The 19,916-nt window shown below is 64.0% G+C and overlaps 4 protein-coding genes across 7 annotated transcripts; 2 read left to right on the top strand and 2 right to left on the bottom strand.

The window, feature by feature from the left end:
* Nucleotides 1–1,202: 1,202 nt before the first annotated feature.
* On the top strand, nucleotides 1,203–6,559 carry PLTP (phospholipid transfer protein). The gene is made up of 16 exons (XM_063350384.1): nucleotides 1,203–2,050; nucleotides 2,837–2,952; nucleotides 3,176–3,275; nucleotides 3,356–3,484; nucleotides 3,633–3,788; nucleotides 3,982–4,045; nucleotides 4,173–4,236; nucleotides 4,356–4,447; nucleotides 4,586–4,762; nucleotides 4,944–5,003; nucleotides 5,105–5,266; nucleotides 5,475–5,542; nucleotides 5,626–5,668; nucleotides 5,866–5,929; nucleotides 6,015–6,091; nucleotides 6,210–6,559. Exons 2-16 carry the CDS (start codon nucleotides 2,844–2,846, stop codon nucleotides 6,348–6,350), a joined length of 1,506 nt encoding a protein of 501 aa, XP_063206454.1. The 5' UTR covers nucleotides 1,203–2,050; nucleotides 2,837–2,843; the 3' UTR covers nucleotides 6,351–6,559.
* Nucleotides 6,560–6,918: 359 nt separating this feature from the next.
* CTSA (cathepsin A) lies at nucleotides 6,919–13,979 on the bottom strand. Of its 2 annotated transcripts, none has more exons than XM_063350045.1 (15): nucleotides 13,840–13,979; nucleotides 11,025–11,185; nucleotides 10,815–10,926; nucleotides 10,652–10,702; nucleotides 10,312–10,398; nucleotides 10,053–10,208; nucleotides 9,582–9,673; nucleotides 9,171–9,255; nucleotides 8,951–9,042; nucleotides 8,651–8,729; nucleotides 8,395–8,543; nucleotides 8,243–8,318; nucleotides 8,064–8,153; nucleotides 7,807–7,908; nucleotides 6,919–7,617 (listed from the first exon to the last, which is right to left on the bottom strand). In XM_063350045.1, exons 2-15 carry the CDS (start codon nucleotides 11,183–11,185, stop codon nucleotides 7,534–7,536), a joined length of 1,416 nt encoding a protein of 471 aa, XP_063206115.1. In that variant the 5' UTR covers nucleotides 13,840–13,979; the 3' UTR covers nucleotides 6,919–7,533. The 2 variants fall into 2 exon arrangements, with proteins under 2 accessions (XP_063206115.1, XP_063206114.1); XM_063350044.1 differs by lacking the exon at nucleotides 13,840–13,979 and adding an exon at nucleotides 11,442–11,538.
* Nucleotides 12,093–15,568, top strand: NEURL2 (neuralized E3 ubiquitin protein ligase 2). Its single transcript, XM_063350046.1, has 2 exons — nucleotides 12,093–12,790; nucleotides 15,032–15,568. Exons 1-2 carry the CDS (start codon nucleotides 12,115–12,117, stop codon nucleotides 15,145–15,147), a joined length of 792 nt encoding a protein of 263 aa, XP_063206116.1. The 5' UTR covers nucleotides 12,093–12,114; the 3' UTR covers nucleotides 15,148–15,568.
* ZSWIM1 (zinc finger SWIM-type containing 1) lies at nucleotides 13,927–19,915 on the bottom strand. 3 transcript variants are annotated; one of them, XM_063350043.1, is made up of 2 exons: nucleotides 17,940–19,600; nucleotides 13,927–14,043 (listed from the first exon to the last, which is right to left on the bottom strand). In XM_063350043.1, exons 1-2 carry the CDS (start codon nucleotides 19,577–19,579, stop codon nucleotides 13,992–13,994), a joined length of 1,692 nt encoding a protein of 563 aa, XP_063206113.1. In that variant the 5' UTR covers nucleotides 19,580–19,600; the 3' UTR covers nucleotides 13,927–13,991. The 3 variants fall into 3 exon arrangements, with proteins under 3 accessions (XP_063206113.1, XP_063206110.1, XP_063206112.1); XM_063350040.1 differs by lacking the exon at nucleotides 13,927–14,043 and adding an exon at nucleotides 17,199–17,504; XM_063350042.1 differs by lacking the exon at nucleotides 13,927–14,043 and having other exon boundaries at nucleotides 17,516–19,915.
* Nucleotide 19,916: the final 1 nt, after the last annotated feature.

The raw sequence follows: 19,916 nt of genomic DNA, 5'->3' as shown, positions 1-19,916 counted from the left end.
GTGGGCACGGCCGCGCCGCCGTCACTATTTCGGGCCGCGCAGGCCTGTCATTGCGGCCCCGCGGTGGTCGCTGCGGAGCGGCCCTGCCCGCCCGCCGCGGGCGGTTCCTGTCATAGGCAGGGCGAGGCCGCAAGCGGTCGCCACCAAAGGGCCTTTGAAGTGTGGCGGCGCCGGGGCGGAGCGGGCGGCCGGGCCCGAGGGCGGGGGCGGTGCATTGATGTGCCGCCCGGCGGCAGCGGCCCGGCTGGGTGCCCGCAGCGGGGCTTCCGCCGCCCGGCGGCCGCTCCCTGCCGGCGCCTCAGCCCGCGGGCCCGGCCCCTGGCAGCCGGCCGCCCCGAGCGCTGTTCGTGCCCGTGTGCCTGCTGACAGGGATGCCTCTGTTCAGCAGCATCCGCTTATACATGTTTTTGCCTACGCACCCGCTCATTTAGTTGTTAATTTGGCCCACAGGGTCGGGTTTGAGAAAGGCTGCGGTGGCGTGCACAACTTGGCTGCCGGTGGCGGGTGGTGGCTGTGTGCGAGGGGACGGGTGTGCGCCCCGCCGTGAGCCTGCCCCACGCCCGGTGCGGGGCTTTGCAGGTGGAGCTGGGCCCTGGCATGGAGATGGGCAGCCACGCTGCTGCGCCAGTCCCTGGGATCCCTCTCTTGCCCTGAAAGCTGATGCTGGCGTGGCTGCCTTCCCGCGCGGCCCGTTGGGATGTATTCCCGGCCGTGTTCCCCAGTGTGGCTGGACACAGGGAGGAGCAGCCGCGGGGCCGTCACCCCTGGCCACAGAGCCCTTTCCTGCCCTTTGCCTCTGGAGCATCTCCACTGCTCAGCTTTCCAAGGGCCTTTCTGTCTTCCCGGGCAGCGGCCCGACCTGCTCGCTCTCCCACAAGTCCTGCCCTCTGCTCTGAGAGCACCGGGGTCAGTTTAATGAGTTAATGCTGGCAAAGCAGTTCTGGAGGGATAAGTGCTGTGTAAGCACTAAGTCTCTCAAGTCTCCCTGTGTTTTGCCGCGCGAGCCCCACACCGCCCGGCTCTGCTGCCCCACAGCACAGATAATCGCCCAGGGCGCAAAGTGCTGGCTCAGACCAACCCCTTGTTGCACGTCCCCAGGAGGGGAGAGGGGACTCCGCGGAGGGACAGCGTGAAGCCTCCATCCTCGGAGCAGGGGGGCTCAAGTGGGCAAAGTGGGTGGTGAGGGCAGGGGCAGCCCCTGCAGCTTGCTTGGGGACCGGGGGAGGAAGCCCTGGCCTGAGGAGCTTCCCTGTCGCTTGCAGGCATGGGATGGAGCAGGATGGCAGCGTGGATGCTGCTGGGGCCACTTCATCAGTCCTCCTCATGGTTCCACAAGCCCCGGTGCCTGCCAAGCTGCCGGCAGCAAGCTGGGCAACTCCAGGCAGAGAGGCATGTCCTGCAGACCCCGAGCTGCCCGGTTCGTGTCAGCCTGAGCAGAGGCTGTTGGAGCAGCACTGAGGATCCGGCAGCCTCAGCACCTTCTCCGCCTGGGGCTCACCTCACAGATGAGGCCACGGGGCCTATGTTGGGCTCTGTCTGTGGCACAGAGTTGACCTGACAGGGATGGAGCTGGCAGAGGGCGGCCGGGGCACTGGTAGAGGCTTACCTCTACACAGACTGGGGGGGGCTGCCCGACGTGACAGACCCCTCGGACCCCATTTGCACGCATGCCCCTCGCCACCCTGAGCACTGCCGGGATGCCCTGGGACATGGTGCGTGGCTGCGCTTGTGGAACACGCGAGGAGCTGTGTTTGCGGTGGAGGAGGAACGCTGCATGCTCAGATTGGAGTCCGGGTGTCTGAGCAACCCGCTGTCTCTCTGCCTGTGCTGGCAGGCAGCCGGGGCTTAGCGTGCCGGAGACCTGCATCCTCCCCGTCCCGCTGTCTCCTCCCAGCTGTGGGCTTGCAAGGAGTGGCAGCTGGTGGGATATATAAAGGCAGGGGAACCTCAGCAAGCTCAAAAGAAACTCCTGGAGCTGCTGGTGTTCTCCCTCCCTCCTTTCACGTGATTCAGCTTCCCTACGCTAAGGGGAGCCGAGGACAACCTCACTGTAAGTACCCAAACTAAGCCGGCATTGTGTAGGCAAACCCCCGGTCTGTGCACAGCCTGGGGGAAGGATGGCGGCTCTGGGCCTTGGGCAGGAGGGTCCCCGTCCTCTCCCTTGCAGAGAACTGGGGGAAAATGCTGTGGGAGCTGTGGACCGTCCCCACAGTCTTGCAGGGATCTCTGCCTGTTGCTGCTCCATGGGCAGGCTCCAGATCCCGTCTCAGCCCAGCACCCGGAGTGTGTGGGGCGTGCGGGCAGGCAGCACATCTCCATGGCAGGGGGCAGCTGGGGCTGCCCCGTGGGGCTGGGAGGGCTGTGGGGCAGCCCTACAGAAGAGGGCTCCCTTCTCTGTGGGGTGCTGGGGTTCCCCGCTGCAGCAGCACATGCTGGGCTTGCACTTTGCCATGCAGTTTTGGGAGCTGGGTGTGTTCAGGGCAGGATGGGAGGGTGCTGGGGCCAGCAGGAGCTGGCTGGAGCGAGTGTTCCCAGGGGATGTGAGACCCCACGAACCCCACAGGGTCTGTGCTGGGGGCTTGTGTGCAGCACACTAGGGTGGGGGCTGTGCCCCTCATGAGCTGCTGGTCCATGGGGGTTCAGGCAATGGGGACCCGGGCAGCACTGGGGGGTTTTGGGGTGTGGGGAGCAGCAGAGCCATGGGGTGTTCCTTGGGGCCACCCCTGCCCTGGGCTGCGAGCAGGTTGGGCAGCAGCCGCCTCCCTCCCAGGGTGGCAAGGTGTCCCCTGTGTGCCCCTCTGGGCCAGCCCGTGCTGACCCTGCTCTCTGCCTCCAGGTGTGAGATGGCTGCCGGCAGCTGCCTCCTCCTCCTCCTCCTGCCCTGGCTGGTCACGGCCTCGCACAGCCCACCCGGCTGCAAGATCCGGATTACCTCCAAGGGGCTGGACTTGGGTAAGGGGCCGGCCAGGACCCTGCTCCCGGGCCCTGGGTAAGAGGCAGGTTGGGATGCTGCTCCTGGGGTCTGCACCTGGGTAAGGCTGTCGGCTGGGACCCCTGCCTGCACTGCCCGTGCGTGGGGTGCCTGGAGAGGAGCTGGGGAGCTGGCTGGGGGCGATGCTGCTGGGAGGGCGGCACAGCCTGGCTGTTGCCAGCCCCAGCTCACTTTGCTTTGCAGTGAAGCAGGAGGGGCTGCGCTTCGTGGAGCAGGAGCTGCAGAACATCACGATGCCAGACGTGCATGGGAAGGAGGGGCAGTTCCACTACAACATCAGCCAGTGAGTGCTGCCCGCTCCCCGCGCACGTGGCTCCCCGTGTCCATCTGTCCATCCGACCATCTCTGTCTCCTCCCCTGCAGGGTCAAAGTGATGGACCTGCAGCTGGCATTTTCCGACCTGCACTTCCAGCCTCAGCAACACCTCGTCTTCAACATCAGCAACGCCTCCATCAGCCTGCGCTTCCGAAGACAGCTGCTCTACTGGTTCTTGTGAGCTACCTCCCACTCCCCACTCCTGTGGGGACCAGCCTACCCCACAGCTGGGCCACAGCTTGGCCATGCCCACTGGGTGCCATGGGTGCCTTGCTGCCTTGCAGCTGCTAAGAGCCATGTGCTCCTCTCATCTTCTCGCTTCCAGCTATGACATTGGGTCCATCAATGCCTCTGCGGATGGCGTCCACATCCACACAGTGCTGCAGCTGGCCAAAGATGAGGCTGGGCGCCTGAAGATCTCTAACATGACCTGCAATGCCTCCATTGCCAGAATGCATGCAGGCTTCTCTGGCACGCTCAGGTACACCCAAACCTACCACAGCAGCCCTGTCCCTCGGCTGGGCCAGCTCCTCCTGTGCCGGGGTCCCCGGCCCCCCTTTCTGCACCCTCGGGACTTCCCCAGCCCAGGCTGTGTGCTCGCATGGGGATGGAGGAGCAGGACTGGAGCCGGAGGGGACGGCAGTCAGCTGCAGAGCTGCTGTTGTGTCCTGCAGAACGGTCTATGAATTCCTGAGCACCTTCATCATCACAGGGATGCGCTTCCTCCTCAGCCAGCAGGTAAGGCTGAGTGGAGACAGGCAATGGAGCCCGGGGGAGCCTGGCCTTGCCCCGCAGCGGGAGGAGGGTCTGGGTTCTCATCTGCATCTGGAGAGATTCCCCTCTTAGCCCAGCCCTTGCCTTTCAGATCTGCCCATCCCTGGAGCACGCCAGCCTGGTGCTGCTGAACTCCGTGCTGGACACAGTGCCGGGTGAGTGTTGCCCCGAGGGAAGGAACTGGACCCCGTTCACCCTGGGGGCAGGCACAGCTGGGCATTGGGCTGACAGGTAGCCCGCAGGCTTGGTTACAACAGCACATCTTCCCTGGCAGTGAGGAACTATGTGGATGAACACATTGGGATTGACTACTCCCTCCTGCGGGACCCAGCCATCTCCACAGATACCCTTGACCTAGACTTCAAGGTGACCACTGGATCCTGCCCTACTGACCCTCCCACAGTCCCCCTGGGAGCAGCTGTGCCAGCCTGCATGCTGGGCATGGTGGAGTGAGCAGTGTGGGCTGTGCTACGGCTGCAGAAACATCTCCTGTTCTCGGCCCAGGGCATGTTCTTCCCCCGTGCAAGAGAGAACCAAGAGCTGGAGAACCACGCGGTGGAGCCGGTGATCAAGGAGACCGAGCGCATGGTCTACGTTGCCTTCTCTGAGTACTTCTTTGACTCAGCTATGCACTCATACTTCCAGGCAGGTGTGCTGGCCATAGAGCTCCAGGGGGAGAAGGTAAGCAGTGCTGGGTCACCCGGCTATGCACACGCAGCTCTGCGGGCAGGGGCCTGATGCCAGGCAGGAGGGAGGGCTGGGCTCTGCCCACAGAGCAGAGGAAGTTGCCACCCAAGGAGCAGCTCTGCTGGGATCAACAGCGGCTGCTCGCTTACCCTCCAACGGTTTGTCCTCCCTGCAGGTGCCCAAGGACCTGGAGGTTTTGCTGAGAGCCACTTTCTTTGGGACCATCTTCATGCAGGTGAGAGGAGCACCTGGCCATGGTGGGAGGCACAGGGGAGCCCCTGGGGCAGAGCACTGCTCTGCCCAGCTCTGTGCCTCCTGCTCACCTGCCCTCCCCAGAGCCCTGCTGTGGATGCTCCGCTGCGGCTGGTGCTGCAGGTGTCGGCTCCTCCCCGCTGCATCATCAAACCCTCGGGCACCTCTGTCTCCGTCTCTGCCTTCCTCAACATCTCGCTGGTGCCCCCAGGACGCCCCGCCATCCAGCTCTCCAGCATGGCCATGGTGAGTGGGGGGCTGGCATGGCCGGGGCTCCCTGTGCAGCCACCCCAGCACACAGGGCAAAAACATTACCCACCCCATGTGGGATGGCTCTGGAGTCCCAAAGCAGAGGGACAGCTGGGCCTGGGGAGCAAGAGGAGCAGCCAGCCTGGCCAGCTGCCTGCCTGCAGTGGTCACAGCAGGGCTGCGATTCATCCTTCTCTCTCCTTAGGAAACAAAACTGAGCGCCAAGGTGTTTCTGCAAGGGAAGGCGCTCCGTGTGCAGCTGGACCTGCGACGGTATGGCCCACGCTGGGGTCCCGCGGAGGCTGTGGGGAAGGTCCCCCTCCGTGCCCCGCTCACGGCTGCTTTCTCCTCTGCAGGTTTCGCATCTACTCCAAGCAGTCTGCACTGGAGTCGCTAGCGGTGAGCAGACCCTGTGCCAGCCTGGGGGTCTGGCCTCCCTTGCCAGTCCCCAGCCACAGCACGGAGGAGGCTTGGGGAGGGGCTGCACATTGCAGGACACCCCCTTCTAGTCCACCCAGTGCTAAGTGCAGGAATGCCCTGCCCAGGCAGGCCGGTCTGCTGCTGCTGTGCTCACACATGCTCCTCTCTCTCCCCAGCTGTTCTCACTGCAGGCCCCACTGAAGACCCTGCTGCAGCTGACGATCATGCCCATCATTAATGGTAGGCACCACCACTGACCACACTCAGCCAGGCTTGGGGCAGAGGCAGTGGGACTCGTCTTCACTGCATCTCTCCCTCCCTGCAGAGAGGACTAAAAAGGGGGTGCAGATCCCACTGCCAGAAGGCATGGACTTCACCAAGGAGGTGGTCACCAACCATGCGGTACGTGGTGGGATGGGGGCAGCTTGGGACCCCCCAGCAGGCACAGGGACCAAGTCCTTCCTGCTGGGACAGGCCACACTCACAGCCTGCCTTGTGCTAATCCTCTTCCCCTTTGCAGGGATTCCTCACGGTGGGAGCTGATCTCCACTTCTCCAAGGGGCTGCGGGAGGTGATTGAGAAATACCGCCCGGCCCCTACCACCCCCACCTACCCCAGCTCATGGCCTGCAGAGCCCAGCATGGACCCCCACCAGCTCTAGCTCTTCTCCCCACTCGCTCCTTCACCCCGGACCGAGGGCAGATCCCGGGCTGGACCCGTAGACTGTAGGTAGGAAGCAGCTTCCCTGGTACCACTGCCACATCCCGCAGGGCGCCTGTGCCCTGGTGGGTAGCAGCAAGGCGGAGACAGCTGCTCTGGGAACCCCTGCTGCACCCCTTCTCATTACACTAATAAACCACTCGACTCCAACCTGCGCGGCCTCGTTGCTTGGAGAATGTGCCCACACTGGACTGCATGGCTGCCAGCATGTAGGGAGAGACAGGGAAGGAGGCAGACAGCACTGGTCTCCCAGATCAGGTACTCGGGAGGCAGATGGGGCTCAGAGCAACTGCACTTCCCCTGCTCTTGTGGGTGGCTTGTTTCCAGGCCTTACTGACCCCCTGCAGAGACAGGGGGCACAGACCACAAGGTTCTGGCTCCCCAGCACAGTGTGTCAGCACTCACCTCTGCTGGATCCTCAGCGTGTAGTGGTACTCCTTGGAAAGCAAAGGAAAGCAAAGCAGGGGGTGGCAGAGTGGTGCGAGGAGCTGGGCAATGAGGAGCAGAACCACCTTGTTCAGAGAGTTTATTGCAAGTTCCCAGGAGCGCTGTGTGCCCCAGGCAGTGAGCAGGTGGTGGGACTGTCTTCATGGCAAGCCTCCTTCACCAGGACCAGATGTGGGAGCAGTTTGGAGAAGAGCAGAAAGTCCCTGCAGGAGCAGTGCCCAGCTGCCCGCAGCCACCACATGAACTGTGCTTTCTTACCAGGGGGCAGCCGCTTCGGAGCCTGCCCAGGGCTGTGTGCGTGCAGGGGCAGAGGGGAAGTGGCGGGGACTGCTCCCTTCCCAGGAGGGAAGTAGCTGTCTGCCCAGACAGGGAGGAGGTGAGACAGGAAGCCACAAGCCAGGAGGCAGCTGCACAAGGGTTACGACTCCTCACCCAGCAAGGACAGAGCCCCTGTGACTCTCCTCACCCCCCCGTCCACTACAGGCAGCCCCATCCTCCACCCTGTCCAGCCAGGCAGAGCCCCTGGGCTGGAGGGGGCAGCCCCACCGGCCGCAGAAGTGACTCGTTTTGTGGCACAGGGAGCCCAGGCGCAGCTGAGCGGCAGCAAGGACAGGCTGTGCGGGAGGTGCCGGGTGGTGAGGGCAGCCGGGGCGCCAGGCACTACCTCCCCACAGCTCCTAGTAAGGCTCGTTCTTAATGAAGCGGCTGAACATGGTGAAGGCAGCAAGCGGCCGGTCCGTGGGCACCATGTGGCCGGCTCCCTGCGGGAAACAGGCAGCAGCAGGTCAGTGCCGGCCACGGGGCTGACGCTGCCCTGCATCTCCAGCCCCAGGCTGCCCACAGCCCAGCCAGCACCACCCCACTCTGATTGCAGCACCGGTGTCTGGCACTCCCGCCTGTGTCACAGCCAGCAGCCCTGTCCCCGTCTCCCCGGAGCCCCTCAGCCCTACCTTGACGGTGAGGAAGGCGATGTTGGTGAATTCCTTCACGAAGCCCCCGATCTGGTTCACGCCTCCTTCAGTGTAGAGCCAGGGCCGGCGAGCTACCTGCACCTGGGACCAGTGGCAGCATCCTCAGTGCCTCAGGTGCCTGAGGCAGACGGCCAAGCCCTGCCCACGCTCTTGCCACAGCCAGCCCCGTTGCGCAGCCGACTGCACAGTCTAGAGCTGGTGACTGGCCTGGACCAAGCCCTACCCTGCCCGTTTACCTTCTGGCACAGCGAATCCACAAACCACTCATCCCCAAGGAAGTTGCAGGCCATGTCGACATCCCCATTGTACACCAGGATCCGGTATTTCTGCAGAACAGAAGGAGGGTGAGCATTTCACAGGGCAGCAGCCCTGGCCAGAGCTGGTCCCAGGGCCCGGTGGGCTCCCCAGCACGCACCGTGGCTCCAAGCAGCTTCAGGTACTGGTCGTTCATCTGCATGTACAGGCGCTTGTAGCTGCGGTTCACCTCAAAGCTGCGGAGGAAGCATTAGCATCATGCAGCTGCTCGTGCTTGCGACAGTCCCTCCCTCCCACCCAGAACTTGCTCACCTGCACACCTGCCACTCCGGGGCGTCAGGGGAGATGTGGAGAGCCTTCCTCACCTCCGGGCAGTTTAGATATGTCCTGGGGGCTGTGGAGTTCGTGCAAGGAGGGTCCATCCGGACCTTATTCCGGGCTACCGGCATCCGGAACAGGTTCTGGGAGAGAGTTGGGAGTTTCTGACACAGCAGCACTTGCCCACAGGCAGCACTGCTGGCTGGGCAGAGGATGCTCGCAGCCCCGTGGCACAGATGCCCAGGCTCACCTGCCGCCAGGAGAACTTCATCGGCATCCGGATGAAGGAGTTGCCCAGGTCATGTGTGATGAGAGAGTCACCCTCATACCTGCGGCCAGAAAGAGCACAGGGACAGCCTGAAAGCTCTGGAGAAACAGGAGTTCAAGGTCCTCCCCAGGGGAGTCCTTGACAGCAGCCAGACATGGTCCATCTGTCCCAGACGGACGCCCTGCCCAGCCCACCACATCCCTCTGCCAACGGGGACCCCACACGCCACAAACCAAAGACAGCCAGTGCCTGGAGACCTGTCTGCCCTGGGACCACTCTCACCTCATGCTCCCAGGAACACCGCCATCACACGGGGCGTAGAGGTTGTAGATGTTGAGGCCGGACTCCTCTATGATCTGAATAGTCTCCTCCATCTGCAACAAGCCGGAAGGATTTGGGACTCAGGATGCTTGAGGGACCGTGGGCCCATCCAGAGCCAGGTGGTGAATACTGCTCACAGACCAGGATCGGGCAGGCGCTCAGGGGCTCTGGCTCCCCTCACCTTGAGCGTGCAGTTCAGGTTGGAGTTGTCATGGAAGTTGCACTTCCCTTGGGAGCAGCAGAAGGCCTGCAAATCCTTCCACAGCCTGCGGGCAGAGACCAGGGGGCTTGGACCACACTGCCCAAACGGCAACGCCAACACAAAGCCAGCGGCCACAGCACCAGCTGCACTGCAGGCTCCCTGCCCAGCAGCCACACAGCACGTCGCTCGGTGCCCTGTGCACGGCACAAACAAATGTGCCCATGGGAGCTGCCTAGGACGAAGGGCCATCTCCACAGCCTGGCTACTGGCCCAAATTAGGCCAGGAGCTTCCCTTGTCCTGCACACCACTGACCCAGCCGGTCCCATCCCACACTGTGCCCCCATCCTGCTCGCACGGGGATGTAGCGGCAGCACTCCCCCTCCTCTTACTCAGTCCCCAGCAGGCCGTGGTAATAGGCAAAGTAAACCAGGGAGTTGTCATTGATCTCGTAGGAGGAGAGGCCATTTCCCACAGCGATTCCCTACAAGGCAAGAAGAAAACAACTCTGTTGTGTTCCAGCTCCCCACAGGGCAGCCACAGCAGCAGCAGCAGCAGGCAGGAAGCAGATGCGGCACTGTTTACTCCACGGAGGCAACAGGAAGGGTCGGGGGTGCCTGAGAACGCTCCCCTGGTCCCTCGTGGCAGGGATGGACACGTCCGCCAGCAGCCCCTGCCAGCACCCCAGGAGAAGATGAAAGGCTGCAGGGCCAGACCCGCCCTACACTCTGGAGGGGGCCCCGCACGCTGGTTTCACAGACGGTCCCCACCCCGGTATCCGCTCGAGCGCCCCAGTGAAGCCGTGCCAAGCCCTCTGGCTCCCTGGCTTAGCCCAAGGCTGGCGGCAGAGCCCAGCTGCCCACCTTCAGGTTGAGACTGGGGTCCTGCATCACCCACTCCGCCAGCGTGGGGATATAGACCCCCCCATAGCTCTCCCCTGTGAGGAAGAGATCGTTCTTGGAGTACTCGGGGAAGAGCCGGAGGAAATCCTTCAGCGCCAGGTAGTTGTTGTGAGCGACCTGAAGGCAGGAAGACACAGGGGTCAGCAGCAAGGCAGGACCCCCAGCACCCAGGCTGGGGCAGGCAGGAGGCAGGTCCCTCTCAGCAGCTCAGGTCACTCGCCTCGGTGTCATTTGTGGCGTACTTCTTGTCATCAGAGTACGAGAAGCCGACACCAGCGGGGGACTCCACGTAGAGCACATTGGCAATCTGCAGGGACAGCAGAGGAGCTGGAGATCAGGGGACACCTCCCCTCCTGGCTCGTTGAGGCAGAGGGCTACTGGCCTTGCCGGTGGTGGCACCCGTGGGTGTCTGGCCTGCCCCAGGGCTGTGCTGGTGGGGCCACATTCCTGTCCCGCTTGACAGCAGACTTGAGAGGAGGGTGTGTTGGGGAGGGGGAGGAACTGGCTCAGAGCCACCCTCTCCCCACAGCCGTGGAGGGCTGCAGCGCCTGCGCCCGTACCTTGTTCCAGGCGTAGTCGTTATACTTCAGCGTGACCCCGTCGGGCTGGATCTGGGGAAGCACAAGGCAGTGACCGATGGGCACAACCAGGCTGGCCCCAGCGGGACGGCACGTGCCACGCAGCCTGCCAGCCTTGAGCCATGGGACAGCCATGACTACTAACCAGGAAGGGGCCGTGCTCCTTCAGGAATCCTTCCATGGAGCTGCAGCCGGGGCCCCCGTTCAGCCACAGCACCAGGGGGCTGCTCTGGGGGTTGCTCTGGGCCTCCACAAACCTGCAGACACACCACCGTCAGTGCCCAGCCAGGCCCCCGCCCCGGCCGCTGCGGGCTCAGCCCGGCACCAGCCCCAGTACCGGCAGGGCCTCACGTACCAGTAGTGCAGGTGCTTGCCCGGCCCGGCGCAGAGGTAGCCCGAGAAGTGGCGGAAGGAGGGTTGCTTGGCCAGCCCCGGCAGGAAGGTCACCTCGTGGCCCGGGGGGGCGGCCCGGCTCAGCCCCAGCAGCAGCAGCGCGCACAGCAGCACCGGCCCCATCTGGAAGGGAGCGGGGGGACGGGAGGGGAGGTCGGGGCGCTGCTCGCCGGTAACGGCCCCGATCCCAGCAGCGCCCCGGGGCTGCCCCAGGCCCGGCCCGACCCGACCCGACCCCCGGGGCTGGTCCCAGCTGCCCCCGGTCCGGTCCGGCCCGACCCCCCACGCTGGCCCCGGAGCGATCGGTCCCGGTCGGTGCCTCCGGCGGCCGGGGTCCCTCCCAGCCCCTCGGTGCCGACCCCGGCCCCGTCCCGCTGACCTCGGCCGCTCCCGGCGCGGCTCTCGCAGGCGGCGGCGGTCCCGGCGGGCACATGACACCCGCCCATATGACCTCCGGTGCCCACGTGAGCGGGGCGGGGCCTGGCGGCGGCCAATCAGCGCCCCGGGGCCGGCCGGGGCTTGCCCCGGTACCGCGCGCGCACGTGGGACGGGACCCCCAGGACGGGACAGGACCCCCGGGACGGGACCCCCGGTGGGGGCCGCAGCTGGGGTGTCCCTGCTCCACGCCGTGCCCTGCCCCGGGCCACCACGCAGGACCCCCCCCACGGTGCCCGCGGTGCGGGGATCCGGCCCCGGTGGGAGCCCTCAACCCCGTGCGGGCACGGCGGCGAGGGTGCGATGCCCCGATGGCCACCACCGGGCACTTCCCGGTGTCACCGGTCACAGCAGGAACGGCCGGGCACTACCGCTTACCACCGGGCACAGCCACAGGCAGCACCGGGCACCGACGGGCAGCACCGGGGAGGTGCTGCGTGGCCCTGAGAACCCGGTGGGGCCCGGCCGTGCCCCAGCAGACGCAGGGTCCCCTCCCGCCCTGGGGTCCCCTCCCGCCCTCCCCCGCGGCACTAGGACCCCTCCGAGTCAAGCCCAGAGGGGCCGTCACCACCCGGCGACAGCTGTGACGGGGACAGTTAAAAATAGCGGTGTCGGCGATGGCGTCCCGGTGCCGCCTCGCCGCGCGCTTCCACCGCGTCCACGGCACCAACGTCCGCCTGGACGCCTCGCGCACGCGGGCCACGCGGGTGGAGAGCTTCGCCAACGGGCTCTGCTTCAGCCAGGAGCCGCTGGCGCCCGGGCAGATCTTTCTGGTGGAGATCGAGGAGAAGGAGCTGGGCTGGTGCGGGCACCTGCGCGTGGGGCTGACGGCCCACGACCCCCAGAGCCTGGAGGTGGTGCCCGAGTATTCGCTGCCGGACCTGGTCAACATGGGGGACACCTGGGTGTTCGCCATCACCCGGAGCCACAACCGCGTCACGGAGGATGGGGAGGGGGCGCGGGCGCAGGGTTCCCCGTGGGAGCCCTTTCTGCTGATCGAGCGGGTGAGGATCCCCCGTGACACGCTGGTAGGACGCAGCAAGCCCGGGCGCTACAGCCACATCTTGGATGACCTGTTCAAGATGAACGTGCTGCCCGCGACTGCCCGGCGCAGCCGGATCGGCGTGCTGTACGCCCCACAGCCCGACGGCACTGCTGACATGCACATCGTCATCAACGGAGAGGACATGGGGCCGAGCGCCAGGCGCCTGCCCACCACCCGCCCGCTCTACGCTGTGGTCGACGTCTTCGCCTCCACCAAGAGCGTCCGGGTCATCCCGGTGGAATACGGCTGTAGGTACCTGCCCCCTCCCTGGGGCATGTCCTGCACGGGCCAGGAGCCCGGGGGGGGGTAGTTTTGGTGGGGTCACCCCATAGTCCCCACAGTGGGAGCGTCAGTGTGTGCCACAGGGCAGAGGGCACAGGAGAGCCCCCCACCCTGCAGAGTATGGGCGAGACCCCACGCTGCCACTGATGGGTGGTGTCCCCTGAAAGCTCTGCCATGATGGTTAGGGAAGAGCCCAGCCTGGTCACCCTTCCTGAGTGGAGCAATGGGGGTGGGTGTTCTGGGCTGCCCCAGACCGGGGGCTGCAGGACTGTGGAGCTGTGCCCCCACAGCACCACGCTCATCCCCAGCTAGACGGACGCCCCTGACCGCTGCCCAACGCTGGCACTTGCAGAGCTGCGTCTCAGAGGCTGGCGACCCCCCGGCATGCCTAGCCTTGGTGCGGTGGGCACACGGCAGCCCGCAGCCAAGCAACGTCCTCCTTTGGCATCAAAACATCCGGCTGCGCACTGCTGCTCGCCCTGGCACGCACGTCACCCCCTGGCGCCTGCCGCGTGCCCCCGCTGCGGGGTGCCCTGGGCAGACACCCTGTGATGCCATCGGAGATTGGGCAATATCCAGCATCCCTCAGCAAGGCGGGGAGGAGCCGGGAAAGCCGATGCTGGTTGCTGGCTCTTGTGAGGAGTCAGGCTAATTAATGCTAATTAGCACCATACTGGGAAAATGAGCAGATGCTGAGAATGAGGTGAGAGAAGAGGCAGAAGGAGAGCTAGCGCCTGGGTGCCGCCTGTCCCTGACTGCCGGGAGCCACCGCTTCTCTCACTGGTGCAAAGTTCAGCTGCTTCTGTCTCAAGGCTGAAACACGGGATTCTCTCTGCCCGCTGCTGTGAGCCGGATTATCCAAACAGGGAGGTTAAATGTGCCCGGACGCCCAGGTCCCCCTGTCCTGAGAGCGTGTTGAGGGCAACCGGCCAGAGCATGCTGCAGGAGGCCACTGAGCCACCTCGGAGGGCCCATTCCCAGCCACTCGTGAGGAACTTGCGCTGGCAGCACGTACCTCTGGGAAAGCTGCTCCCTCCTGACGCAGACACGGGCTGGGCTGTGTGTCCCTGCAAATGCCGCAGCTGGCACAGGCGCTGCTGTAGAGGCACAATCTGACTTCTTCCCCTCTGCTAAGGCTTCAGTAGCTCCACTTCCTGGAACACTTCTTCAGGGTTTAAAAATCATTCTTGGTGCAGTTTTGTTTCTGGTCGGGGTCCAGCTGGTGAAGCAAAAATGAGAAGTGAGCAGCTGAGCTGCTGGTGACACGAGATGCAGCACGGGAGGCTGGGGACAGGAGAAGCAAAGGGCATCTGCTGCCCGTCACACAGCACTCGGCACGACGCAGCCCCGCACCGCCGAGGCAGAGATAAGCACTCCAGCCATCCCAAAACGGCCCCAAGGTCGGGAGCCAGCTGGGCACAGTGTGGCTGTGCTCGTTGTGAGCCCCCAGAGGCATCCAGGAGGCTCAGCCGGAGAGGTGCTGAGCTGTGTGTGGGCAAAATGGCCGGGTACCACCTATGGCTCTGCTCTTGGAAGCAGCGGATGAACCAGGGCCCACAGGCTTGAGTCAGCTCTCATTTAAAATCTGAGGAGAGCGCTGCCCGCAGATAATTGCACCCAGGCTGCTGAGCCACCAAAGCTCCGGAAAGAGGAATCCCACGGGGGTGCGTGTCACAGGAACAGGAACCCGGCAGAGCCCCTGCGGGCGGCCATGGGAACGGCTCAGAAGATGGTTGTCTCAAAGGCAGTGTGGCAGCTGCCTCCGCAGGCAGCACAGCCCCGGCCTACGGTGCCCACCCGGCAGCCTGGCACCGGCACCGGTGGAGGCAGATCAAGGGAGCAGGATGAAAGGAAAGCGCATCGTGGGCACGTGAGACCCCGGGGAGCCGCTCGACAGCCCCCAGAGTAAACAAATGCAAACCAGCCATGGTAACGCACAGCTTGGGCACGTAACTGTCCTCCCAGCCTTCCTCCGAATAACGGGAAGAGCTTCACTGCCCGGGGCCCTTAAGCTCCCATCCCAGCTGGAGCAGCCGGCTCAAGCCCAGGGCAGGATGCCTGCTCCTGCCGCAGAGCAAGCTCACCCACTGCTGCCCTAAAACATGGTGCCTCTGGGGAGCCTCAGAGCCCGTCTCCTCCACACCCCTCTGCTCTCAGCCTCGCCGGCGACTCGGCCAGCTCAGCTGTTTCTTTCTGTTCTCTTCCAGTTCCCTCGCTGCAGACCCTCTGCCGGCTGGTCATCCAGAAGCACATTGTCCACCGCCTGGCCATCGACGGGCTGGACCTGCCCCCGCCGCTGAAGAGCTTCTGCAAACATGAGTGAGGTGTCGAGGGCACTGCCCCAGGCCGCTCCCTGTGCCAACGGCCCCACCAGCGATGGACGGCCAGCTGCCTGGGTAGGATCTGTGCCCCAAGCAGTCCCATCTGTCTCCCGGGGCCTGACGGCATGTTAGCCCCCATGCCCTCGCCCCCAGGGGTGCCTGCGTGCACGGCCTGTGCTGCCCAAGGGCTGACATGAGAGCACGGGCAGCGTGACAGAGCATCAGAGGGACGTTCCTCCATGCAGACGGGTGCGGCGGGGACGGTGCGTGGGCAGGAGGGTGGCACAGGTCAGAGCGAGCAATAAAGTACTTCCAGCCAGAAAGCGAGCATGCTGTGGGGAGTGCCAGCACACGGAGCAATGCAGGGGAGCGAGGATTGGTGCCCGACCCGCTGCTGTCAGGGCTGTGTGCCCGCAGTGGGAGTCCCCCTGCAACAGGGTGCTGATGGAGCCGGGCTGGGGCAGGCACTGTGGGACCCGCAGAGCCCCTGCAGCCAGGAGACCCGGCCCTGCCAGTGGGATCGGCATCCCACGGCACAAGGCTTCAACGGAATCCCAGCACTGGGCCAGTCCTTGACAGGGCAAGGCCAGTGCTGGGCAGCTCTGGGGGCTGGCATGCCGCCCGGCTCCCATCTGGGGGAGGAAGCCGTGGCTTTGGGTTTTTTAGTTGCCAGCCAAGGGGACTTTCTTCTCCTTCCATGTCAGGGCATTTCATGTGGCTTCAGGGGAGCTGCCTTCCAGTAAGACGGGAAGAGTCCCATTAAAGGAGGGCTTGATGGGCTGGGACCCCCCTGCGTTTCATCAGCCACTCGTGGGAGCCGGTCCCCCTCCAGCAAGGAACAAAGCTGGGCCTGTGAGTGTGGCCCTCAAACACTGCTAGGCTCCAGACCTGCCCAGGAACAAAGCTGGGATCACCCGTGTGGATCAGAGCAAGGACCAGGCTGGGTGGAGTGCGGAAGGGCATGGAATGACGCTCACGTGGAGGGTAAATTGCAGCCAGGCGCTTGTCCCAGCCGGGCAGTTTCGCTCTTGGGAAAGATGTTTACCCTGAGAGTGGGGATGAGTTATTTCCTGTGCTCCCAGCGGAGAGGGGGATGGGGCGGACGCCGGAGGGAAACTCACAGCACCCAAGGAGCTGCGCTGGCAGCAGCCGTTGCTCAGGCATGTGCCTGTGACCACGGAGCCGGTCACGGTGACCTGGCACAGGGTCCAGCTATCCCACCTCTCTGGCTGCAGGGGGGAATCCATCCCAGACTCCTCCAGGAGCCGGCAGCGGGCCCTCATCCTCTCGCTAGTGAGGATGGCATCTGACTTTCCTGCAGTCCCTGGGCTGGGCTGGGCTGGGAGGGGAGGCTGCGTCAGAGCTGCACAGAGCAAGAGGCAGAAGGAAGAGTCCTCCAGAAATCAGAGAGGTGCCCGCACAGGCCAGGAAGAGAGATGGCAAAGAGGGCCAGCAGGCAGGGCCTGCCAGCCTCTCTGCAGCACGGTTTGAGGGGTGAAAGAGGCAGCTCCAAGTTTACTGAAAGGTGTTTTAGGAAACACTACACTATATTTAGTCAGAGAGATTCGATAGTATCAGATAATGTTACAAAACCCTTGATCAAGAGGAAATCCCCAACCACGCAGTAGTCATATTCCTGCAACAGGCCAACTCTGCTGAAATGAAAGTGTTAACGAAGGAAGCGCTGACTGGGGGGATCATGGCTGAACCACAGCAATGACTGAGGTCTCCAACCCCCCCTGCCACGTCCCACAGGATGTAGCCTGACACATCCCAACACGACAGGCTTTGGAACTGCTGGTGTTGGAGTCGCTCTCACTGGCGAGGGGGAACAGGGAGCTCACCCAGCCCAAGAGCAACACCCAAGGGCTGGAGCTTGTTTGCTCTTCTATTTTTTCCTCCCCCACACCACATGTTTAAAGCCTTTGCTCTCCACCTCACCGCAGCTTTGTTTGCACTGCTGTGACCCCCAGCATCCCTCCCACCTCCCCCAGCACATGAACTGTTGACGAGGGAGGGCGGGTTCCCCTTTCTGAAGAATTGAGAGCAGCTGCCGTAACCAGACAAACAACTCTGCTCCAGACCGCAGGCTGCCGGCAGTGGAGGTTGCCACCCTCTGGATCTGCTGCCTCCCAACAAGCAGGCTCGCTCCACTAACTGGAGAGCACCGCAATGAGACAAAACCACCAAGAAGCACTATCCAAAGCCCTGCCTGATCTCAGGCAGAGTGAGCCCCACCGTCCTGTCAGCAGGGAGGGGTGGCCACAGCTGGCACAGAGACAGACGCAGCTCCTGAGCGATACAAGGCCGATTTATTGGCTTTGTTGCACAACACATCACAGCTGGATGCTGGAAGGACCTCCAGGCGCTGGCCACAGGTCAAATAATTTTGTCACATGTTATTATACCATCACCTCCCACGCCACACCACCCATGGTTGGCTCCCAGCCTGCCTGGTTAGCCAGGTCAGCAGCTGGTTACCCATTCCAGCACAATCTGGAGTTCCCAATCCGGTTTCTCAGCTGCGCTGTGCAAGGGACAATGCTTGCTCGGCAGATGAAGGACCCAAACTGCCCTTTCCGTGCTGAGCCCCAAGGGCGTGACAGGCTGAGGGGAGTAAAGGAAGAAGCCAGGACATCAATGGAGTGATGAACAGGCCTCCTGCATATCTGCTGCCCCTCTGCTCCCAAGGACTCACACACAGAGCGACCAGCTTGGGTCCCGCTGGTGCTAAAGCTTCACCTTGATGTAGGGCCCGATCCAGCTGTCAGCCAGCTCCCGGAGGGTCCTGTACCTGCACTCAAACTCCTCCCTGCTGCAGTGGGTGAGAAGCTGGCTGATCTCCTCCGTGAGGAAGGACACCAACAGGGATTTATCCAAAGACTCATCCCAGGAGCTCTTCAGGATCTCCAAGAGGCCATCAGCACTGTCTCGCTCGGCCTGATGGGCATCACTTCCCTTCTGCCACTGTCTGCTGAGCATCTCTGGCTGCAAGGTCTTCCTGTCCGAATTCAGCACAGCCAGGATGTGCCGGCAGGGCAGCTGGAAGACCTGGTTGAAGTGGCAAGTGCAGCTGCTCAGGCCTTTCAGGTCCACCGTGTAGGCATCCTCCAGGACCTGTATGGTGAGGGCATCCTCCCCTGTGCCTATCAGCTGCACAGACTTCTGAACCACTGCAAACTCACTCAGGCACAGCCAGGCAGCTGGCTCCGTACAAATATCCCTCAAAGACTGCTTGATGCATTCTTCAGTCCTTCGGTTAATCTCCTCATTGCTGTCACCCTCTGCGTTTTCTGTGGCCTCCAGTTTAGCTGCAGGAGATGAAGGATCTAATGAGAACTGAGGGCTCACAGGCTCGCTCTGGAGGAGAGCCTGGGGAGCTTCTGGCTGCTGCTGAAGAGCCCTGGGGAACTGAGGATCTGCCAGTGGACTCTGGAGAAGAATCACAGGACTCTTACCAGCTGTGAGAGAGGCTGCCACTGGCTGCTGCTGCTGACCTCCTATCATGGTGAGGGAGGCCTGGACAGAGCTCTGAGATGGCTTACTCTGGCACACCAGAGGAGTGAGAGGTAGACCTGAGGCAGGTAGGCTTTGAGGAGCTACCTGAACAGCATGGTGATGAGGATGGGGAGCAGAGCACATCACAGCATCAGGAGGGCTCTTAGAAACACACTCTTGGTAGTGCTGGGCTAAGGAGGTGATGCAGCTCTCCAGAGAGAGCCCAGCGCTGAAAACCTCGCTTAGCCCCTGGGTGACCATCTCCAGGTCCCTCAAGTAGTAAATGCTCTCCCCCCAGGTCCTTTCCCTGTGTGTGGCCCAGATCTCATCATCAAGCAGCCAGTCAATATGGAGCCGAGGTAGCAAGTCTGGTGTCACGAGGTCCCTCAGGAGGGCATGCATCTTCCTGCGGTTGCTCTTGGTGGCTGCGTACATGGTGTCGCTCAGGGTGGCCAGGATCAGGCGCTCAGCACGGCCCTCCAAGGTCAGCTGCTGGATCTGCACCTGCAGGCGCTTGCAGAGGTGGAAGACGGAGAGCTGCACCTCTGCCGCGGGAAAGGCCTGAGCGAGTGCTGGCCGCTGGGGGAGGTCGGGGTCCACCAGGAGGAGCTGGGTCTGGGCACAGGCGGGGTTGAAGGCCCTGAACGCCCCGTACATGCGGGCCAGGCTTCCCGCCGACTCACCCCGCGGGATGGCGAGATGCACCACCCTGGCCATGCCGCCCCCCTGCGCCGGGGCTGGCCCGGCCACCAGGAAGATGTAGAGGGCCCGGCCCGCCGGCTCACCGGCCCGGTGCACCAGCAGCACCCGGGGGAAGCAGGCAAAGACGCCCCCCATGGCGGCGCTCTGGAAGCTGACGGAGGCCATGCTGCCGCTCTCCCCCAGCTCGTAGGCCACCAGGGAGCGGAGGCTCGGGCCTGGCGGGGCCTGCGCCATGGCCAGCCCTGCCAGGGGCGGGACGGGACGGGCGCGCTCGGCCGCAGTTACCAAGGGGACATGTCCCCGCGTGCCCCGCTCCGCCGCCTCCTCCGGGGGGGGCGACTCCCGGCATGCCCCGCCCCCCGCCGGGGACACCACCAATCAGCGTGGGGTGCGCCATGACGTCAGGCAGCGCTCGCGGGCGCCCCCTGCGGGCTTGGCGGACCCCGGCACCAAACGCCGCTACCGGGCGATCGCCGCCGGGGCGGCGGGACACGGAGCTGCGCGGATCGGTGTCCTGCCGGGGGCCGCGCGGAGCTCCCCTCCGCCATCACACATCTCCTCGGTGCCCCCG

Source organism: Chroicocephalus ridibundus, chromosome 12 (genome assembly GCF_963924245.1).
Source record: "Chroicocephalus ridibundus chromosome 12, bChrRid1.1, whole genome shotgun sequence".
Classification (NCBI taxonomy): domain Eukaryota; kingdom Metazoa; phylum Chordata; class Aves; order Charadriiformes; family Laridae; genus Chroicocephalus; species Chroicocephalus ridibundus.
This window is presented reverse-complemented; position numbering and strand designations above follow the sequence as displayed.

Coding starts and splice junctions, on each gene's coding strand:
- CTSA (XM_063350044.1), bottom strand. CDS start 11,495: ATGTGCCCGCCGGGACCGCCGCCGCCTGCGAGAGCCGCGCCGGGAGCG. Junction 8,319..8,394: donor CCGGAGTGGCAGGTGTGCAG/GTGAGCAAGTTC, acceptor CTTCCTCCGCAG/CTTTGAGGTGAACCGCAGCT. Junction 7,618..7,806: donor TCGCCTTCCTCACCGTCAAG/GTAGGGCTGAGG, acceptor TGTTTCCCGCAG/GGAGCCGGCCACATGGTGCC.
- NEURL2 (XM_063350046.1), top strand. CDS start 12,115: ATGGCGTCCCGGTGCCGCCTCGCCGCGCGCTTCCACCGCGTCCACGGC. Junction 12,791..15,031: donor CATCCCGGTGGAATACGGCT/GTAGGTACCTGC, acceptor GTTCTCTTCCAG/TTCCCTCGCTGCAGACCCTC.
- ZSWIM1 (XM_063350040.1), bottom strand. CDS start 19,579: ATGGCGCAGGCCCCGCCAGGCCCGAGCCTCCGCTCCCTGGTGGCCTAC. Junction 17,505..17,939: donor AGGGAGGAGTTTGAGTGCAG/GTACAGGACCCT, acceptor CAGCGCCTGGAG/GTCCTTCCAGCATCCAGCTG.
- PLTP (XM_063350384.1), top strand. CDS start 2,844: ATGGCTGCCGGCAGCTGCCTCCTCCTCCTCCTCCTGCCCTGGCTGGTC. Junction 5,004..5,104: donor TTGGGACCATCTTCATGCAG/GTGAGAGGAGCA, acceptor TGCCCTCCCCAG/AGCCCTGCTGTGGATGCTCC. Junction 5,669..5,865: donor CTGCACTGGAGTCGCTAGCG/GTGAGCAGACCC, acceptor CTCTCTCCCCAG/CTGTTCTCACTGCAGGCCCC.